General features: G+C 45.8%; 1 protein-coding gene across 1 annotated transcript; it reads left to right on the plus strand.

Annotated features, from left to right (window-relative positions):
- Positions 1 to 4,194: 4,194 nt before the first annotated feature.
- LOC106610890 (oligodendrocyte transcription factor 3-like) lies at positions 4,195 to 5,593 on the plus strand. The gene has a single exon (XM_014210549.1). The coding sequence runs from the start codon at positions 4,436 to 4,438 to the stop codon at positions 5,204 to 5,206; it is 771 nt and encodes a 256-aa protein (XP_014066024.1). The 5' UTR covers positions 4,195 to 4,435; the 3' UTR covers positions 5,207 to 5,593.
- The last annotated feature ends 11,388 nt before the right edge of the window (positions 5,594 to 16,981 follow it).

Genomic DNA, 16,981 nt, shown 5'->3' on the forward strand with positions numbered 1-16,981 from the left:
CCTACCACTGTGAAGGAGGTGCAGCGGTTCTTGGGGTTCGCCAATTATTACCGGAGGTTTATCCGGGGTTTTGGCCAGGTGGCAGCTCCCATTACCTCACTGATGAAGGGGGGTCCGGTGCAATTGCGGTGGTCGGCAGAGGCGGACAGAGCCTTCCGTCGTCTGAAGGTTCTGTTTACCAACGCTCCGGTGCTGGCGCATCCGGATCCCTCTTTGCCATTCATAGCGGAGGTGGACGCGTCCGATGCTGGGGTGGACCTGTGCTTTCGCAGCGTTCGGGCGCTCCTCCGAAGCTCCGCCCCTGCGCATTCTTTTCTAAGAAGCTGAGCCCGGCGGAGCGCAACTATGATGTGGGGGACAGGGAGTTGTTAGCCGTGGTCAAGGCTTTGACAGTGTGGAGACATTGGCTTGAGGGGGCACGTCATCCTTTTCTCATCTGGACCGACCACCGTAACCTGGAGTACATCCGGGCAGCGAGGAGACTTAATCCTCGTCAAGCCAGGTGGGCCATGTTCTTTATGAGGTTTCAGTTCACCCTTTCGTACATTCCGGGTTCTCGGAACCGGAAGGCCGACGCACTGTCACGTCTCTACGACACCGAGGAGCGGTCCATCGATCCCACTCCCATACTCCCTGCTTCCTGTCTGGTGGCACCGGTGGTGTGGGAGGTGGATGCGGACATCGAGCGGGCGGGTCGGTTCGAACCCACTCCACCTCAATGTCCCGCGGGTCGGAAGTTCGTTCCGCTGGGTGTTCGCGATCGCTTGATCCGATGGGCCCACACTCTACCCTCCTCGGGTCACCCTGGGGTGGAACGCACAGTGCGAGGTCTGAGGGGGAAGTACTGGTGGCCCACCTTGGTAGAGGATGTAACACACTATGTCACTTCCTGTTCGGTGTGCGCCCAGTGCAAGGCTCCTAGGCACCTGCCTCGAGGGAAATAACAGCCCCTCCCCGTTCCACAACGACCTTGGTCTCACCTCTCGGTGGATTTCCTTACGGATCTCCCGCCATCTCAGGGAAATACTACGATCCTGGTTGTTGTGGATCGGTTCTCGAAGTCCTGCCGTCTGCTTCCGTTGCCCGGTCTTCCTACGGCCCTACAGACCGCGGAGGCCCTATTGACCCACGTCTTCCGGCACTACGGGGTGCCCGAGGATATCGTATCTGATCGGGGTCCCCAGTTCACGTCCAGGGTGTGGAGGTCGTTTATGGAGAGGCTGGGGGTCTCGGTCAGCCTGACCTCGGGTTTCCACCCCGAGAGTAATGGGCAGGTAGAGCGCATTAACCAGGATGTAGGCAGGTTTCTGCGGTCATATTGCCAGGACCGGCCAGGGGAGTGGGCGCGGTTCGTACCCTGGGCCGAGATGGCCCAGAATTCTCAGCGCCACTCCTCTACTAACCTGTCACCCTTCCAGGTCATGTTGGGGTATCAGCCGGTCCTGGTGCCATGGCAACAGAGCCAGACAGAGGCTCCTGCGGTGGAGGAATGGGTCCAGCGCTCTAGGGAGACCTGGAATGCGGTCCAGGAGTGTATAAAGAAGGCTGGAGAACGACACAAAGAGAGCGCTGACCGCCACCGCAGTGAAGCCCCCGTGTTTAACCCGGGGGATAGAGTCTGGCTCTCGACCCGGAACCTGCCCCTCCGCCTGCCCTGCCGGAAGCTGGGTCCGCGATTTGTGGGGCCATTCAAAGTCCTGAGGAGAATAAACGAGGTGTGTTATAGGTTACAACTTCCTACATATTACCGTATTAACCCCTCGTTTCATGTGTCCCTCCTCAGGCCGGTGGTAGCTAGTCCGCTGCAGGACGCTGGGGTGCGGGAGGTCCCCCCGCCCCCCCTGGACATCGGAGGGGCCCCGGCGTACACAGTCTGGGCCATCTTGGACTCCCGACGTCGGGTGGGGGGCCTACAGTACCTCGTGGACTGGGAGGGGTACGGTCCGGAGGAGAGGTGCTGGGTCCCGGCGAGGGACATTCTGGATTCAGCCATGTTGCGGAATTTCCACAACCTCCGCCCGGATCGCCCAGCGCCTCGCCCTCCGGGTCGTCCCCGAGGCCGGCGTCAGCGCGCTGCGGGACCCGCGCGTCAGGGGATGGGTACTGTCACAACATCCACAGAAGGTGGCGCCTCTCCACGGTCGAGCGGCGCTCAGCGGTCGTCGTCGCCGGCCTACTAGCTGCCACTGATCTGTGTTTCAGTGTCTATTAGTTATGTCTGTTTTTTGATTGCACCTGTTTTGTGTTTGTCATTAGTGGGGGGGTATTTAGTCTGTCTGTGTTTAGCTAGGATTTGTGCGGGATTGTTCGTTGTTACGTGTGGTGTTACTTCTATTATATAGGCATTAGGGTTGCCGGGCTGCGCCCCGTCTGCCTTTTGAGCGGAGCTTCTTTTAGTCATTTTTTCTGACTGTTATGCTCCCAGCTGTATATGAATCTTGCCCGTGGATTTATTAAATCAAGTTTGTTCTCACGGACCTCAGTCTCCTGCGCTTGACTCACTCCTTAAACTGTTCATTCCGCTCGTGACATGTACACTGAAGTCCACAAGCGAAGGGAAAAGGTGAGAGGAGGAGAACGCGTCGATGCGATTCACTTTGTATGTGATCGGGGTGTATTCATTCTACCGATTCTGTTGAAAAACGTTTCTTAAATGGATGAAATGGGGATAAACATACCTGAATTTGTCCAATAGAAAATGATTACACCCTAGATCAGCTAGGTGCAGGCAAGATTGTGCAAGGCGGGATTGAATGTGTCACTGTCTGTCACCGTGATTATTCAAATTTCTCTCGACCTGTGCACCTACATTGTAAACATTCATTCATAGGCTAAGTTGTAGCAACCTCATGATGAGTGCAGGGAAAATTTGAGTATCATATAGTAGCCTAAACCTATCGATGTTACATTGAACTGGGTGAATTGAATGTGAATGACAGTCATCCAATATGCTGTAATAGAAATAAGGCCACGCTCATAAAATAAATAATCATCCTCCCTCATCTTAAACGGCACCGACCGCCACTGATTGTTACATATGATTAATTTATAAGTACAAAAATGGTTGTAGCAACTGCTGATTGCCCCACATACAGGGTTCCATATCAAAGTGTATTAAATATGTCAATGTCAAGATCACTATTCTCAAGCCAGTAGCAAATATTTATTATTACTGAACTGATTTTCCTGTTCTTATTAAGATTGAGGTATTGTTTTAAATATTGGGTTATATTTCCCTCCAAATGAAATGCAACAGATAAAACATTACATATACAGAATGTCCGTCACTGTGATTGTCACAACTTCCACCGAAGTCGGCTCCTCTCCTTGTTCGGGCGGCGTTCGGCGATCGACGTCACCGGCTTTCTAGCCATCGCCTCTCCATTTCTCATATATCCATTGGTATATGAGAAATGGTATCTTGTTCCATTACACACCTGGTTTTCATTCCATAATTACTGCATGTATTTAATCCTCAGTTCCCCTCCATGTCTTTGTGTGTAATTGTTTGTTTGTTATGTGGATTATTGTCAGGCGCTTTACTTTTGCTATGTTCCGTGTTTTGGGCACGTTATTGTTTTTATGTGCTGTCATTTTTGGAACGGAATTAAAGTGCGCCTGTTCACTACACTCTGCTCTCCTGCACATGACTTCGCCTCCAGTACACACCCTTGACAGTGATCAATTTCCAGCACTGGCTGCACAAGTATTGAAATGTTTACTATATTATGCATTACTTTGGTGAATGTCCCGCTGACACTGGGAGAATTTTTTTAAATGTAATTTTGCACATTGTTTATCACACCATAACCATTATGGTTAACGTCTTTACATACTTGCAAATTTAGACCATTGATGAAAAACTCTGTCCTTTATATCTTCACATGTACATGTGAATCTTCACTGATTAACTGTGAGGTGTCTTGTGTTAAGTAAACAGTGTTTTTTATGTCTTAACACATACGTGTGAACCCAGGCCTGCTCTAGTTAATGTGTGGTGATTATGGGGAGTTAAACGTGGGTGGGAGTGTAGCGAGGTGTGGTGGTAAGGGTGGGCTCTGAGGAGTGAAAGTGTGTCCCTTCTGCAATTGGCTGCGAGTCTAAATGTTTCATTATGCGTCTCATTGTTCCTTTGTTGGGACGGGGGTATAAATGCACCCCTGTAGAGCTGCAGGGGGACAGACCGCTGATGAGGACCAGACACAGCACATCTCCTGCCTTCGCCTGCTGTATCTAGCTATCTACTGAGCTCTGACAGAAGTACGAGTGAGAGAGCATTGGCCCTCAGTGAACGGTGGGGGGAAAAAAGAGTGAAACATTTTTCAAGAACTTTTCACCAAAGGCTTTGGCTCTGACCTCAACTGCTTTGGGGATTTAGTGTTTTTTTTCTACTTTCGTGTATAACGTTTATTTTTTGACTTATTCAACGGCTGAGATGGATTCTGACGCTGGCTCCAACTCCAGCCGCTCCTCATCTCCAGACCTGGTGGTGGACGACTCCATGGGCAGCTTCTTCTCCAACAAGATGTTTCAGGCCTACTGCCAGGAGGAGGGGGCAGCCAGGGCTGCCGGTCAGGGCAGGGCTGACCGCTGTGCTGGGGGAGGCAAGAGCAAGACCCGGGCTGACCTCAAAGAGGGTGACGACGTGCAGGACCTTAGGCTGAAGGTGAATGGCAGAGAGAGGAAGAGGATGCATGACCTGAACCAGGCATTAGACGGCCTGAGAGAGGTCATGCCCTACGCTCAGGGGCCCTCTGTCCGCAAGCTCTCAAAGATCTCCACCCTGCTGCTGGCCCGTAACTATATCCTCATGTTGTCCAGCTCTCTGGAGGAGATGAAAAAGCTGGTTGGGGATGTGTACGGAGGCAGTGGTGCCCAGAGTCGCACCAGCCACCCCCGGATCACCCTTCCGGCCCCCACAGCCCATCTCCCACTGCACCCCTTGGCCCAGTCCCTGCACTCCCTGGTTGGCAGCACGGCCTCAGCTCTCCACCACCCCTCGCCTCCCCCTGCTCCAGCCCCACACTCACCGCCCTCTGCAAGCTACATGGGCTTCCACCATGCATCGGTACAGAGCCTGCTGAAGGACCCTCTCCACCTAGCCAGCTCCTACAGGCACTTCCCTGGTATGCCCTGTCCCTGCTCGCTCTGCCAGCCTCTACCAACCACCACATCCACCCTGCACAGCTTTTCCATGGGCAAGTGAGCAGGCGACACTCAGGACTGAAGTTAAGGCCCAACCCAGGACAAAGTAGCTCACTGCCAGTGTACTGAGAAAAATCGTTGGTTTAACTGTAAAAAAAACACTGGTAGCCTCAGGACCTGTACATATTTTGTATATAGTGTATCTTTTATTGAGTATGCCGCTGCTATTTTTCCAATTGACATGCCTTGTTTATATTGAAAGGATTTAAAACGCACACACAACAACATACTGTTGTTCTTGGAACTATTTTTTGAATGTAACAGCGAGAATAGCTGCTATGGCTATTCAATATCAGTGTTACTGAAACAAATGACAAAGATGGAAAGTGCTGTGTCCTTCTGTGCAGGTGTCCTATTTTCCTAAATTAAACTTTTGATATAAAAAAAACTAACATTTTCTGCTGTTTTACTTGAGACAGTCTATTTACATCAGAAATGTAAATCTATCAGAAATGTAAATCTATTAACATCTACTAACATTATATTTGCATCAGACTATTGTGTTTTTGAGCATGTCGTTCATGTTTTTAATTTTCAAATTGGCTACGTAACACTACAATAGTAAAACATAACTATATTATATTTACCATCGCTGTGCACTGTATTTTAGGGTCTCTCCATGGTAGACCCAGGAGGGTGTAGTAGTTAGTGATGCTGAGCAGGGGAGGGGTGGGTGTAGAGTAGAGAGGGTGTTGGTTGCTAACCAGCCCAGAGAGGAGAGGCCTACCCCTGAGCTAAAGAGAGACAGAAGGGCCAGACAATGCAGCTCTGCAGAGGGAGGTTGAATGTGGCACTCTGAGCTCTGGGATCATCCATCTTCACTTCAACAGGGTGTGGGAGATGAAAGGGCAGCGCGGGCGCCAGGATGGCGATTCACTTTTGTCTGGCGCAGGCGGGGGACAGGGCTGTGGCCTTCTCATCTGTGGGCCAGAGGATTTGTCACTGTCCCTTAAGGACATGGCTGTATTCATACCTAGGGCGCATCTGAATAATGCAAGTAAATATGGGTAATTTTTACATAGGATGTTTAAACATAAGAATACACACCAAGTCTCATTGGGGGATAATAGTGTATATGGCAGTATTGTACTTCAACTTTTTTTATTGAAGCCAACAAATCAAAACAGATATTTAAAGATAAAAATATATATATCTTCATGAAACCGATTATATAAAAAAATTATAGTCAATGATTGACTAGCTTTACCAAACACTCCAGAACAATGACATATGTGGGATGGAAGCAACGGACATGTATTTACTCAAACCCCCAACAATGACTCACCCTCACTTAGCAACAAGTCAAGCGTGTAAAATACATGCTTATCCTCCCATGGCTGACGGATGAGGTCGAGATCAGGGGAGAAATTAAGAGATGTAACTCCTCAGTCCCCCTTCAACCCCCTCCTCCATGAGAGCTCTGAATAGAGCTGGACAATAGCTGTGCATGGGACACAAAGACCGGGGGAGGCCAAGCTCTCGTGCCTGGGACACAGGCCCCTTCCATTCAATCTACATTTCATCATGGTAACAAGCGCCGCTGGGCCAAAAGGCCTGACACCTCGCCTGCCACAAAGGCGGTTAGCTCTAATTTATGGGGCTATTGACACTGTAAAGAGCCCCTGTCAGTACTCTGGGACTGTCAGCTGTGGGACGTCCCAGTGGGGGGAGGCAGCTGCCAGCCCAGCCAAGGGAGGGGCCTTCTGTGGTGGGGAAGGACGCTCCGGCATCACCTGGTCCCTGGTCCCCTGACACTGGGACCCCGAGTCCTTCCACTAGCCCCCCCCCCCCCCCCCCCCCCCCCCCCCCGCCCCCGTATTTTGGGCACAGGTGGAATTGGGAAGCAGAACACATTGTTTGGATTAGTGGGATCGGCCTCCCTTTGCTGACAATTAGGGACATTTACTTGTGCAAAGCTGGTGTTTTTGTGTCGCTAGCTGATGGTGTTAACCCACGAAGCAGCAGCAGGATGGAGAAGGTGTGGGAGTGTGTGTGGGTGTATGGCGGCTAATGGATATGCATCTTAAATCATACAGTGCCTTTCCAAGCCATTATGGCCAGCCACTGTTGTCATCATAGTGCTTTTAACATATGCTGACCTGTTATGTGCTGTCTGTATGTATGTGCTGTCTGTATGTATGTTAGGAGCATATGCTGTGAATAGGCTACCATGTTTAGGAAACTCCACATTAAACACATAGAACATAGGATGAGTGAAGTAAAAAGGGCTTTTAATGTGAAGGTTTTATCATGTTGAATGAGTAGAGCATGGTTCATGATACAGGCTTCTTTCTACATTACCATGAACAGATGTGAGGCTTGACAATATTTTGGGACTTATCCATTAAAAATGGTAAAACATAAACATGAGGGGTAAAAACATGCAAGAATTCAACAGCTTTTTCAGTAGCAAGAAAAATACCTGATAGTAGCTAGGTTTCCATCCAATTGGTGACAGATTTTCATGCAGATATTCTAAATTCTGCATAAAACAATATGCGCATTTTCCCACCAGAGATGTGTTTCCAACAAATTGACTTGTTGCGCATAAAAGGCTGTGCGTGAAAATTACTTTTGCGGTTACATTTTTTGCCAGCAATAATGTTTGTGTTACAGTATATAGCGAATGTGCCCGCTCTGGTCTTGGCATGTGCACTCTACCCAACAGTTTGCAGATGTGGGTATACAGTAGTCTACATGATGAGATTATTATGGACAAAAGAGTGAGATTATTTTATTTGTCAAACGGCAGCCATGCATCAATCATCATGACCCTCGATATTTATTGGAAAGGAGCATAAACTCATCACCTTGCACTTTCACCACCCTGTGAAGTTCATCATCATTTATTTCATCTGTAGCCTAATAAACTGCATGCTTTCCTGAGTCGAAGTAGGAGGACCACGCACCATGTCAACGCCTTCGATATGATGGTTCTCATATCAATATTTGCACATAAAGGCATTTCCACAGCCAATTCTCACATTCATACATTTTACCAACACAGAACGATCCCACCTTGTCTAGCGTATTTTCTTTTGTCCACATTTGAAAATGTACAGTACAGACAGATTTGCTGTTTCCATCACGCCTGTCGTGACATTTTACTCTAATAAAAAGGTTGGATGGAACATCGGAGAAAAGAAACGTCTCAAACTGAATGGAGAGTAAAGACTGCATAGTCAGGATTTCCACTACTATATACAGTAGCCATGATCATGCTAGCTAGCGGCACCACCCCATCGAGACAGATGGATGAGTTAACAGGAGGGAATGCTAATCAATAGAAGGGTGTGTGTTACCCTGGGCTCAGCAGTAGACAGGATCGACAGTTAATTAGGGAACTGAAGGAGACAATTAAGGGGATTGAGAGTCTGGACAGAGGAGACATATTGCAGAACATACGCACACATTGTACTTTGTCTGGGTACAGGGGATCTTCAATTAAGGGAGAGCACTCCACCAGAAGCTTGCAGCCTGACCTTTTTACTATCAGCTCAGTAAAGTCTGGCTCCCCTTCACCCTGCATACTGATGAGGGGGAAACACAGCTGGGATAGGGTCAACACACACACACACACACACACACACACACACACACACACACACACACACACACACACACACACACACACACACACACACACACACACACACACGCACACACACACGCACACACGCACACACACACGCACACACGCACACACACACACACGCACACACACACACACACAGGTCTGGGAATTCGTGTAGACCCGTTAAAGTTTGAGTAACATACGGGCAGATTAAATTTGAATGCTAATTATGTGGCTAGGTGAGTTAATGATCTACCTACAACAAAATATGAGTTATCAGACGTCCTGTCTCTAGGTGGAGGCAGTGCTATTGACTGGCAGGCCACACTTTACCTAATTTATCATATTGAACAAGCTCAAACTAGTTCAAAATGATAGCCTATAGACCATGAACATCAGAAACCATAAACAATAATGTGCATCCCATTAAAATGAGTGATACAACCTTTGCAAGGGCATAATTAGCCAAATATGCAAACCTAACCAACTGTCTGGCTCAGCCCTAGCCAATTACCTTAACTCCTCCACGGAGTTGAGCGCAGACTAGAGTTTGACTCCTCTATGTGTCGATACTTCAAAAATGTAAATTCTTACCCTTACCATGTAGCTGTTTGTCCTCTGTTTTTGCGAGTCTTTCTTTGTTGCTGAAATGCTTACTTTTTACTTAAACGTTAATCAAACACAACCACTGACTGTGACCTCATTGCTGTTGCTCTAAGATAGATGGCAACTAAGTGTGAATGCGCATGTGCCAATTGAAACAGTCAGTGGTGATTGTATTTGAGTAACGTTTATTAAAAAGTATGGATTTCAGCATACAAAAAAAAGGCACGCAAGAACAGAAGACGAACACAGGTACACAGTAAGGGTTTAAAAATTATTTTTTTGAAAGTATCGACAGACACATAGCAATTCGAAGGAGTCAGAGGTTCATTTAAAACAACTCTAGTCTGCGCTCAACTCTGTGGAGGAGCTCAGCCCTGAAGGCTTATTCTGAAATCTTTGTTTGGCTTTCATTTTAGCTGGCCTTGATAATAAACACAAGTGGGTGCAAGGTTGGGGTTCAATTGTGATAGATTTTTAAGCAGAATTTGAACGCAATGTTCGATTTTGTTTTCCCCTTATGAAAAAACATTGCAGTCAGAGTGCAGTATGCTACAAATACTTCGTCCAAAATAACAAATAAATATTACTGCAGTTACAACGCAGTTACAATGCAGTATAATTGCCGTTATTCTGCAATTACCAACACAGAACGGCTAATCTAAAGACGGCGCTGGCTAAAGCTAAAACTGGCGAGTGTAGAGAGTATAGAGATATTGTTATCCACGTCGGCACCAACGATGTTAGGATGAAACAGTCAGAGGTCACCAAGCGCAACATAGCTTCAGCGTGTAAATCAGCTAGAAAGATGTGTCGGCATCGATTAATTGTCTCTGGCCCCCTCCCAGTTAGGGGGAGTGATGAGCTCTACAGCAGAGTCTCACAACTCAATCGCTGGTTGAAAACTGTTTTCTGCCCCTCCCAAAAGATAGAATTTGTAGATAATTGGCCCTCTTTCTGGGACTCACCCACAAACAGGACCAAGCCTGGCCTGTTGAGGAGTGACGGACTCCATCCTAGCTGGAGGGGTGCTCTCATCTTATCTACGAACATAGACAGGGCTCTAACTCCTCTAGCTCCACAATGAAATAGGGTGCAGGCCAGGCAGCAGGCTGTTAGCCAGCCTGCCAGCTTAGTGGAGTCTGCCACTAGCACAGTCAGCGTAGTCAGCTCAGCTTTCCCCATTGAGACCGTGTCTGTGCCTCGATCTAGGTTGGGCAAAATTAAAAATGGCGGTGTTCGCTTTAGCAATCTCACTAGTATAAAGACCTCCTCCATTCCTGCCATTATTGAAAGAGACTGTGATACCTCACATCTCAAAATTGGGTTACTTAATGTTAGATCCCTCACTTCCAAGGCAGTTATAGTCAATGAACTAATCACTGATCATAATCTTGATGTGATTGGCCTGACTGAAACATGGCTTAAGCCTGATGAATTTACTGTGTTAAATGAGGCCTCACCCCCTGGTTACACTAGTGACCATAACCCCCGTGCATCCGGCAAAGGCGGAGGTGTTGCTAACATTTACGATAGCAAATTTCAATTTACAAAAAAAAAAACAATGACGTTTTCGTCTTTTGAGCTTCTAGTCATGAAATCTATGCAGCCTACTCACTCACTTTTTATAGCTACTGTTTACAGGCCTCCTGGGCCATATGCAGTGTTCCTCACTGAGTTCCCTGAATTCCTATCGGATCTTGTAGTCATAGCAGATAATATTCTAATTTTTGGTGACTAACATTCACATGGAAAAGTCCACAGACCCACTCCAAAAGGCTTTCGGAGCCATCATCGACTCAGTGGGTTTTGTCCAACATGTCTCTGGACCTACTCACTGCCACAGTCATACTCTGGACCTAGTTTTGTCCCATGGAATAAATGTTGTGGATCTTAATGTTTTTCCTCATAATCCTGGATTATCGGACCACCATTTTATTGCGTTTGAAATCGCAACAAATAATCTGCTCAGACCCCAACCAAGGAGCATTAAAAGTCGTGCTATAAATTCTCAGACAACCCAAAGATTCCTTGATGCCCTTCCAGACTCCCTCTGCCTACCCAAGGACGTCAGAGGACAAAAATCAGTTAACCACCTAACCGAGGAACTCAATTTAACCTTGCGCAATACCCTAGATGCAGTTGCACCCCTATAAATTAAAAACATTTGTTATAAGAAACTAGCTCCCTGGTATACAGAAAATACACGAGCTCTGAAGCAAGCTTCCAGAAAACTGGAACGGAAATGGCGCCACACCAAACTGGAAGTCTTCCGACTAGCTTGGAAAGACAGTACCGTGCAGTATCGAAGAGCCCTTACTGCTGCTCGATCATCCTATTTTTCCAACTTAATTGAGGAAAATAAGAACAATCCGAAATTTCTTTTTGATACTGTCGCAAAGCTAACTAAAAAGCAGCCTTCGCAAATGGAGGATGGCTTTCACTTCAGCAGTATTGAATTTATGAACTTCTTTGAGGAAAAGATCATGATCATTAGAAAGCAAATTACGGACTCCTCTTTAAATCTGGGTATTCCTCCAAAGCTCCATTTTCCTGAGTCTACACAACTCTGCCAGGACCTAGGATCAAGGGAGATACTAAAGTGTTTTAGTACTATATCTCTTGACACAATAATGAAAATAATCATGGCCTCCAAACCCTCAAGCTGCATACTGGACCCTATTCCAACTAAACTACTGAAAGAGCTGCTTCCTGTGCTTGGCCCTCCTATGTTGAACATAATAAACGGCTCTCTATCCACCGGATGTGTACCAAGCTCACTAAAAGTGGCAGTAATAAAGCCTCTCTTGAAAAAGCCGAATCTTGACCCAGAAATTATAAAAAACTATCGGCCTATATCGAATCTTCCATTCCTCTCAAAAATTTTAGAAAAAGCTGTTGCACAGCAACTCACTGCCTTCCTGAAGACAAACAATGTATACGAAACGCTTCAGTCTGGTTTTAGACCCCATCATAGCACTGAGACTGCACTTGTGAAGGTGGTAAATGACCTTTTAATGACGTCAGACCGAGGCTCTGCATCTGTCCTCGTGCTCCTAGATCTTAGTGCCGCTTTTGACACCATCGATCACCACATTCTTTTGGAGAGATTGGAAACCCAAATTGGTCTACATGAACAAGTTCTGGCCTGGTTTAGATCTTATCTGTCGGAAAGATATCAGTTTGTCTCTGTGAATGGTTTGTCCTCTGACAAATCAATTGTACATTTCGGTGTTCCTCAAGGTTCCGTTTTAGGACCACTATTGTTTTCACTATATATTTTACCTCTTGGGGATGTCATTCGAAAACATAATGTTAAATTTCACTGCTATGTGGACGACACACAGCTGTACATTTCAATGAAACATGGTGAAGCCCCAAAATTGCCCTCGCTAGAAGCCTGTGTTTCAGACATAAAGAAGTGGATGGCTGCAAACTTTCTACTTTTAAACTCGGACAAAACAGAGATGCTTGTTCTAGGTCCCAAGAAACAAAGAGATCTTCTGTTGAATCTGACAATGAATCTGGATGGTTGTACAGTCGTCTCAAATAAAACTGTGAAGGACCTCGGCGTTACTCTGGACCCTGATCTCTCTTTTGAGGAACATATCCAGACTGTTTCAAGGACAGCTTTTTTCCATCTACGTAACATTGCAAAAATCTGAAACTTTCTGTCCAAAAATGACGCAGAAAAATTTATCCATGCTTTATTACTTCTAGGCTGGACTACTGCAATGCTCTACTTTCCGGCTACCCGGATAAAGCACTAAACAAACTTCAGTTAGTGCTAAATACGGCTGCTAGAATCCTGACTAGAACCAAAAAATTTGATCATATTACTCCAGTGCTAGCCTCCCTACACTGGCTTCCTGTTAAGGCAAGGGCTGATTTCAAGGTTTTACTGCTAACCTACAAAGCATTACATGGGCTTGCTCCTACCTATGTTTCCGATTTGGTCCTGCCGTACATACCTACACGTACGCTACGGTCACAAGACGCAGGCCTCCTAATTGTCCCTAGAATTTCTAAGCAAACGGCTGGAGGTAGGGCTTTCTCCTATAGAGCTCCATTTTTATGGAATGGTCTGCCTACCAATGTGAGAGAAGCAGACTCAGTCTCAACCTTTAAGTCTTTACTGAAGACTTATCTCTTCAGTAGGTCCTATGATTAAGTATAGTCTGGCCCAGGAGTGTGAAGGTGAACGGAAAGGCTGGAGCAACGAACCGCTCTTGCTGTCTCTGCCTTGCCGGTTCCCCTCTTTCCACTGGGATTCTCTGCCTCTAACCCTTTTACAGGGGCTGAGTCACTGGCTTACTGGTGTTCTTCCATGCCGTCCATGGGAGGGGTGCGTCACTTGAGTGGGTTGAGTCACTGAAGTGGTCTTCCTGTCTGGGTTGGCGCCCCCCTTGGGTTGTGCCATGGCGGAGATCGTTGTGGGCTATACTCAGCCTTGTCTTAGGACGGTAAGTTGGTGGTTGGAGACATCCCTCTAGTGGTGTGGGGGCTGTGCTTTGGCAAAGTGGGTGGGGTTATATCCTGCCTGTTTGGCCGTGTCCCGGGGGTATCATCGGATGGGGCCACAGTGTCTTCTGATCCCTCCTGTCTCAGCCTCCAGTATTTATGCTGCAGTAGTTTATGTGTCGGGGGGCTAGGGTCAGTCTGTTACATCTGGAGTATTTCTCTTGTCTTATCCGGTGTCCTGTGTGAATTTAAATATGCTCTCTCTAATTCTCTCTTTCTGTCTTTCTCTCGGAGGACCTGAGCCCTAGGACCATGCCTCAGGACTACCTGGTATGATGACTCCTTGCTGTCCCCAGTCCACCTGGCCGTGCTGCTGCTCCAGTTTCAACTGTTCTGCCTGCGGCTATGGAACCCTGACCTGTTCACCAGACGTGCTTGTTGCACCCTCGACAACTACTATGATTATTATTATTTGACCATGCTGGTCATTTATGAACATTTTAACATCTTGACCATGTTCTGTTATAATACCCACCCTGCACAGCCAGAAGAGGACTGGCCACCCCTCATAGCCTGGTCCCTCTCTAGGTTTCTTCCTAGGTTTTTGGCCTTTCTAAGGAGTTTTTCCTAGGGAGTTTTTCCTAGCCACCGTGCTTCTTTCACATGCATTGCTTTCTGTTTGGGGTTTTAGGCTGGGTTTCTGTACAGCACTTTGAGATATCAGCTGATGTACGAAGGGCTATATAAATAAATTTGATTTGATTTGATTTGAATTACTGCGTCCAAAATACCACAGTGGACTGCAGTGACTGCACTTTTACTGCAGTTTCAAAAAGGCAATCGTTTTTTATAAGGGTCATAAAGTTAATGATTATGTTTTTTTTTATATCGCTGCCACAGAATCTGAATACTGAAGAGTATTTCTGTCTGTTATAAAGCCACTTTGTGGGGAAAAACTCATTCTGATTGGCTGGGCCTGGCTCCACAGTGGGTGGGCCTATGCCCTCCCAGGCCCACCAATTGCTGCGCCCCTGCCCAGTCATGTCAAATCCATAGATTAGGGCCTAATTAATTTATTTCAATTGAGTAATTTCCTCATAGGAACTGTATTTCAGTAAAATCGTTGAAATTGTTGCATGTTGTGTTTATATTTTTGTTCAGTATAAAAGCCTTGCATGAATCTATCGTCGTTTTTGCAGGTCCGAGAAATGTCATGCAGTTCTACGTCATATTATATTTTTTATATCACACAAATTGCCAAAAATACAGGCTAAGAATGGACAGAGAGATATGTGTATGTGTTCATCTTATCATATTCATCCAATGCCAAATCAGTGTGTCTTGATAGCAACGAAACTGTCTCTGCAAATAATTAAATCTGAGACGTCATTAGGAATCTGAGCATGGTACTTTCAAAAGTTAGGCCTACCTTTCCACCCCAGACAAAGTAGGCGTACAGATGCAGAACATTTTAAGCTTCAACTGCTGGCTACTCTTCTTCTGTGGCTTAACTCAATGAGAGAAGGTCACAAGTGTTTCCCTAAAAGCTGTCTGGGTTTAAACATCTTCTATTGTACAGAACGTGAAAAGCTTTATCAATTGATAGCGACAGAATTAGATTACTTCCCAAGCAAAGTACATTTTTTGTCTCCTCGGCTATAGAAGGTTGTAGCTCAGCCTCTGAATGTCAGAGAAACTAAACAATGACATCCCATATGGATCATCGGAGTCATGTTTTTCACAGCATTTTACAGCTTGTTTCTAGCATACAGCACTGTGGACCATAGCGCCGTTATAAATCACTTTATATAATCAGATCAGTTTAATTTTCTTCAAAATCTTAATCTAACAAGGGGTAGGCCTGTGTTTTTTTGTTGTGCCATTTCTTTAATAAAAAGTAGGCCTATGGCATACCTTCTCATACCCCCTAAATTAGAGTCTTGGTTTTAATTTAACAGCCCTTCACTGACATAATGATGGGTCGTTCTCGAACGAACGGCTCTTTTTGAACTGAGCTCAAAACAAGGTTTTTCTGTAGATAATTTCCAAAATAATTATTGAAAGAGGATGAATCCTCAATGCAGAAACAATAAATAGTGGGGAGAGCATATCAATCTGGTCCACTCTAATTTGTTCAGTGTTTAAAAAAAACAACATTTTTTTGCAGGCCATCTAAAAATTAGGACAGGTAAACATTTATTTGAATATGCATTTCCAGATCTGACAATGATAGCCTACCTTTTGGACTTTACATTTGAGATTTGCAATATTTTTCATTTCTAAGTCAACTTTTAAACATTTTGAATGTAGAGACATTTGAAACAAATGTGCCTGCTCTTTTACATGAACAGAGCCAAATGAGCCAGCTCACTGAAAAGACTTGGAATGCCCATCACTACACTGACACAGAGGTAGGCTATTTAAAGAGTGCATGGTGGGTGGAGGAATTGACCGACAAATCTAGGGATATAGTACCCTATTGCCTACCTCGTATTTCTTAAGTAGGAAGAAATAGGCTCCAACACAAAGCCCTCTTGTTAGTAAAGTCTAATTAAAATGAAGAAGTTGAAATGAACTATGCCTACTCGAATTTGCCTACTTTCAGGACCATGATCTATTCATTTCCGATTGATTGTGCCATGGCTGTTGCCTCAAGTTTCAGCACCACAATGTGGCTTATTGTGAGGTCAATAACTCTGATAAATAGGCCTACATCATGGTCAATAAACATATAATAATAAAACATATTTTAGTAGTAGCACGCTATCAAAGTTGAGCTCCGGTCCTCCTCATTATCACGCTCTCCTCCTCAAACAGAACAGAACAGAACATAGGCTATAGGCTAGTCTGCGTGCAAGACAGTGGCAACCTGTCATTCACCTGTTTTGAGCCCCACCTGTTTTGAGGCCCACATTTTTAGCAAAATTTGCCCATGAAGGACCACCATTCCACCTTCCTGTTCAAGTGAGCACAGCACAAGGTGAGTCCAAAAATGCATTGTATGCTACTGCATAAATTATGCAATAGATTTGGTCTATTTACCCCTCTCAATTTTGCCTACTGTTCTGACTTTGTGGTGCACATGTAGCCTATAACCTGTTTTAGAGACATGTAATCATTGAATAATCTCGCTGCCAG

Source organism: Salmo salar, chromosome 09 (assembly GCF_965601325.2).
Source record: "Salmo salar chromosome 09, fSalSal1, whole genome shotgun sequence".
Taxonomy (NCBI): domain Eukaryota; kingdom Metazoa; phylum Chordata; class Actinopteri; order Salmoniformes; family Salmonidae; genus Salmo; species Salmo salar.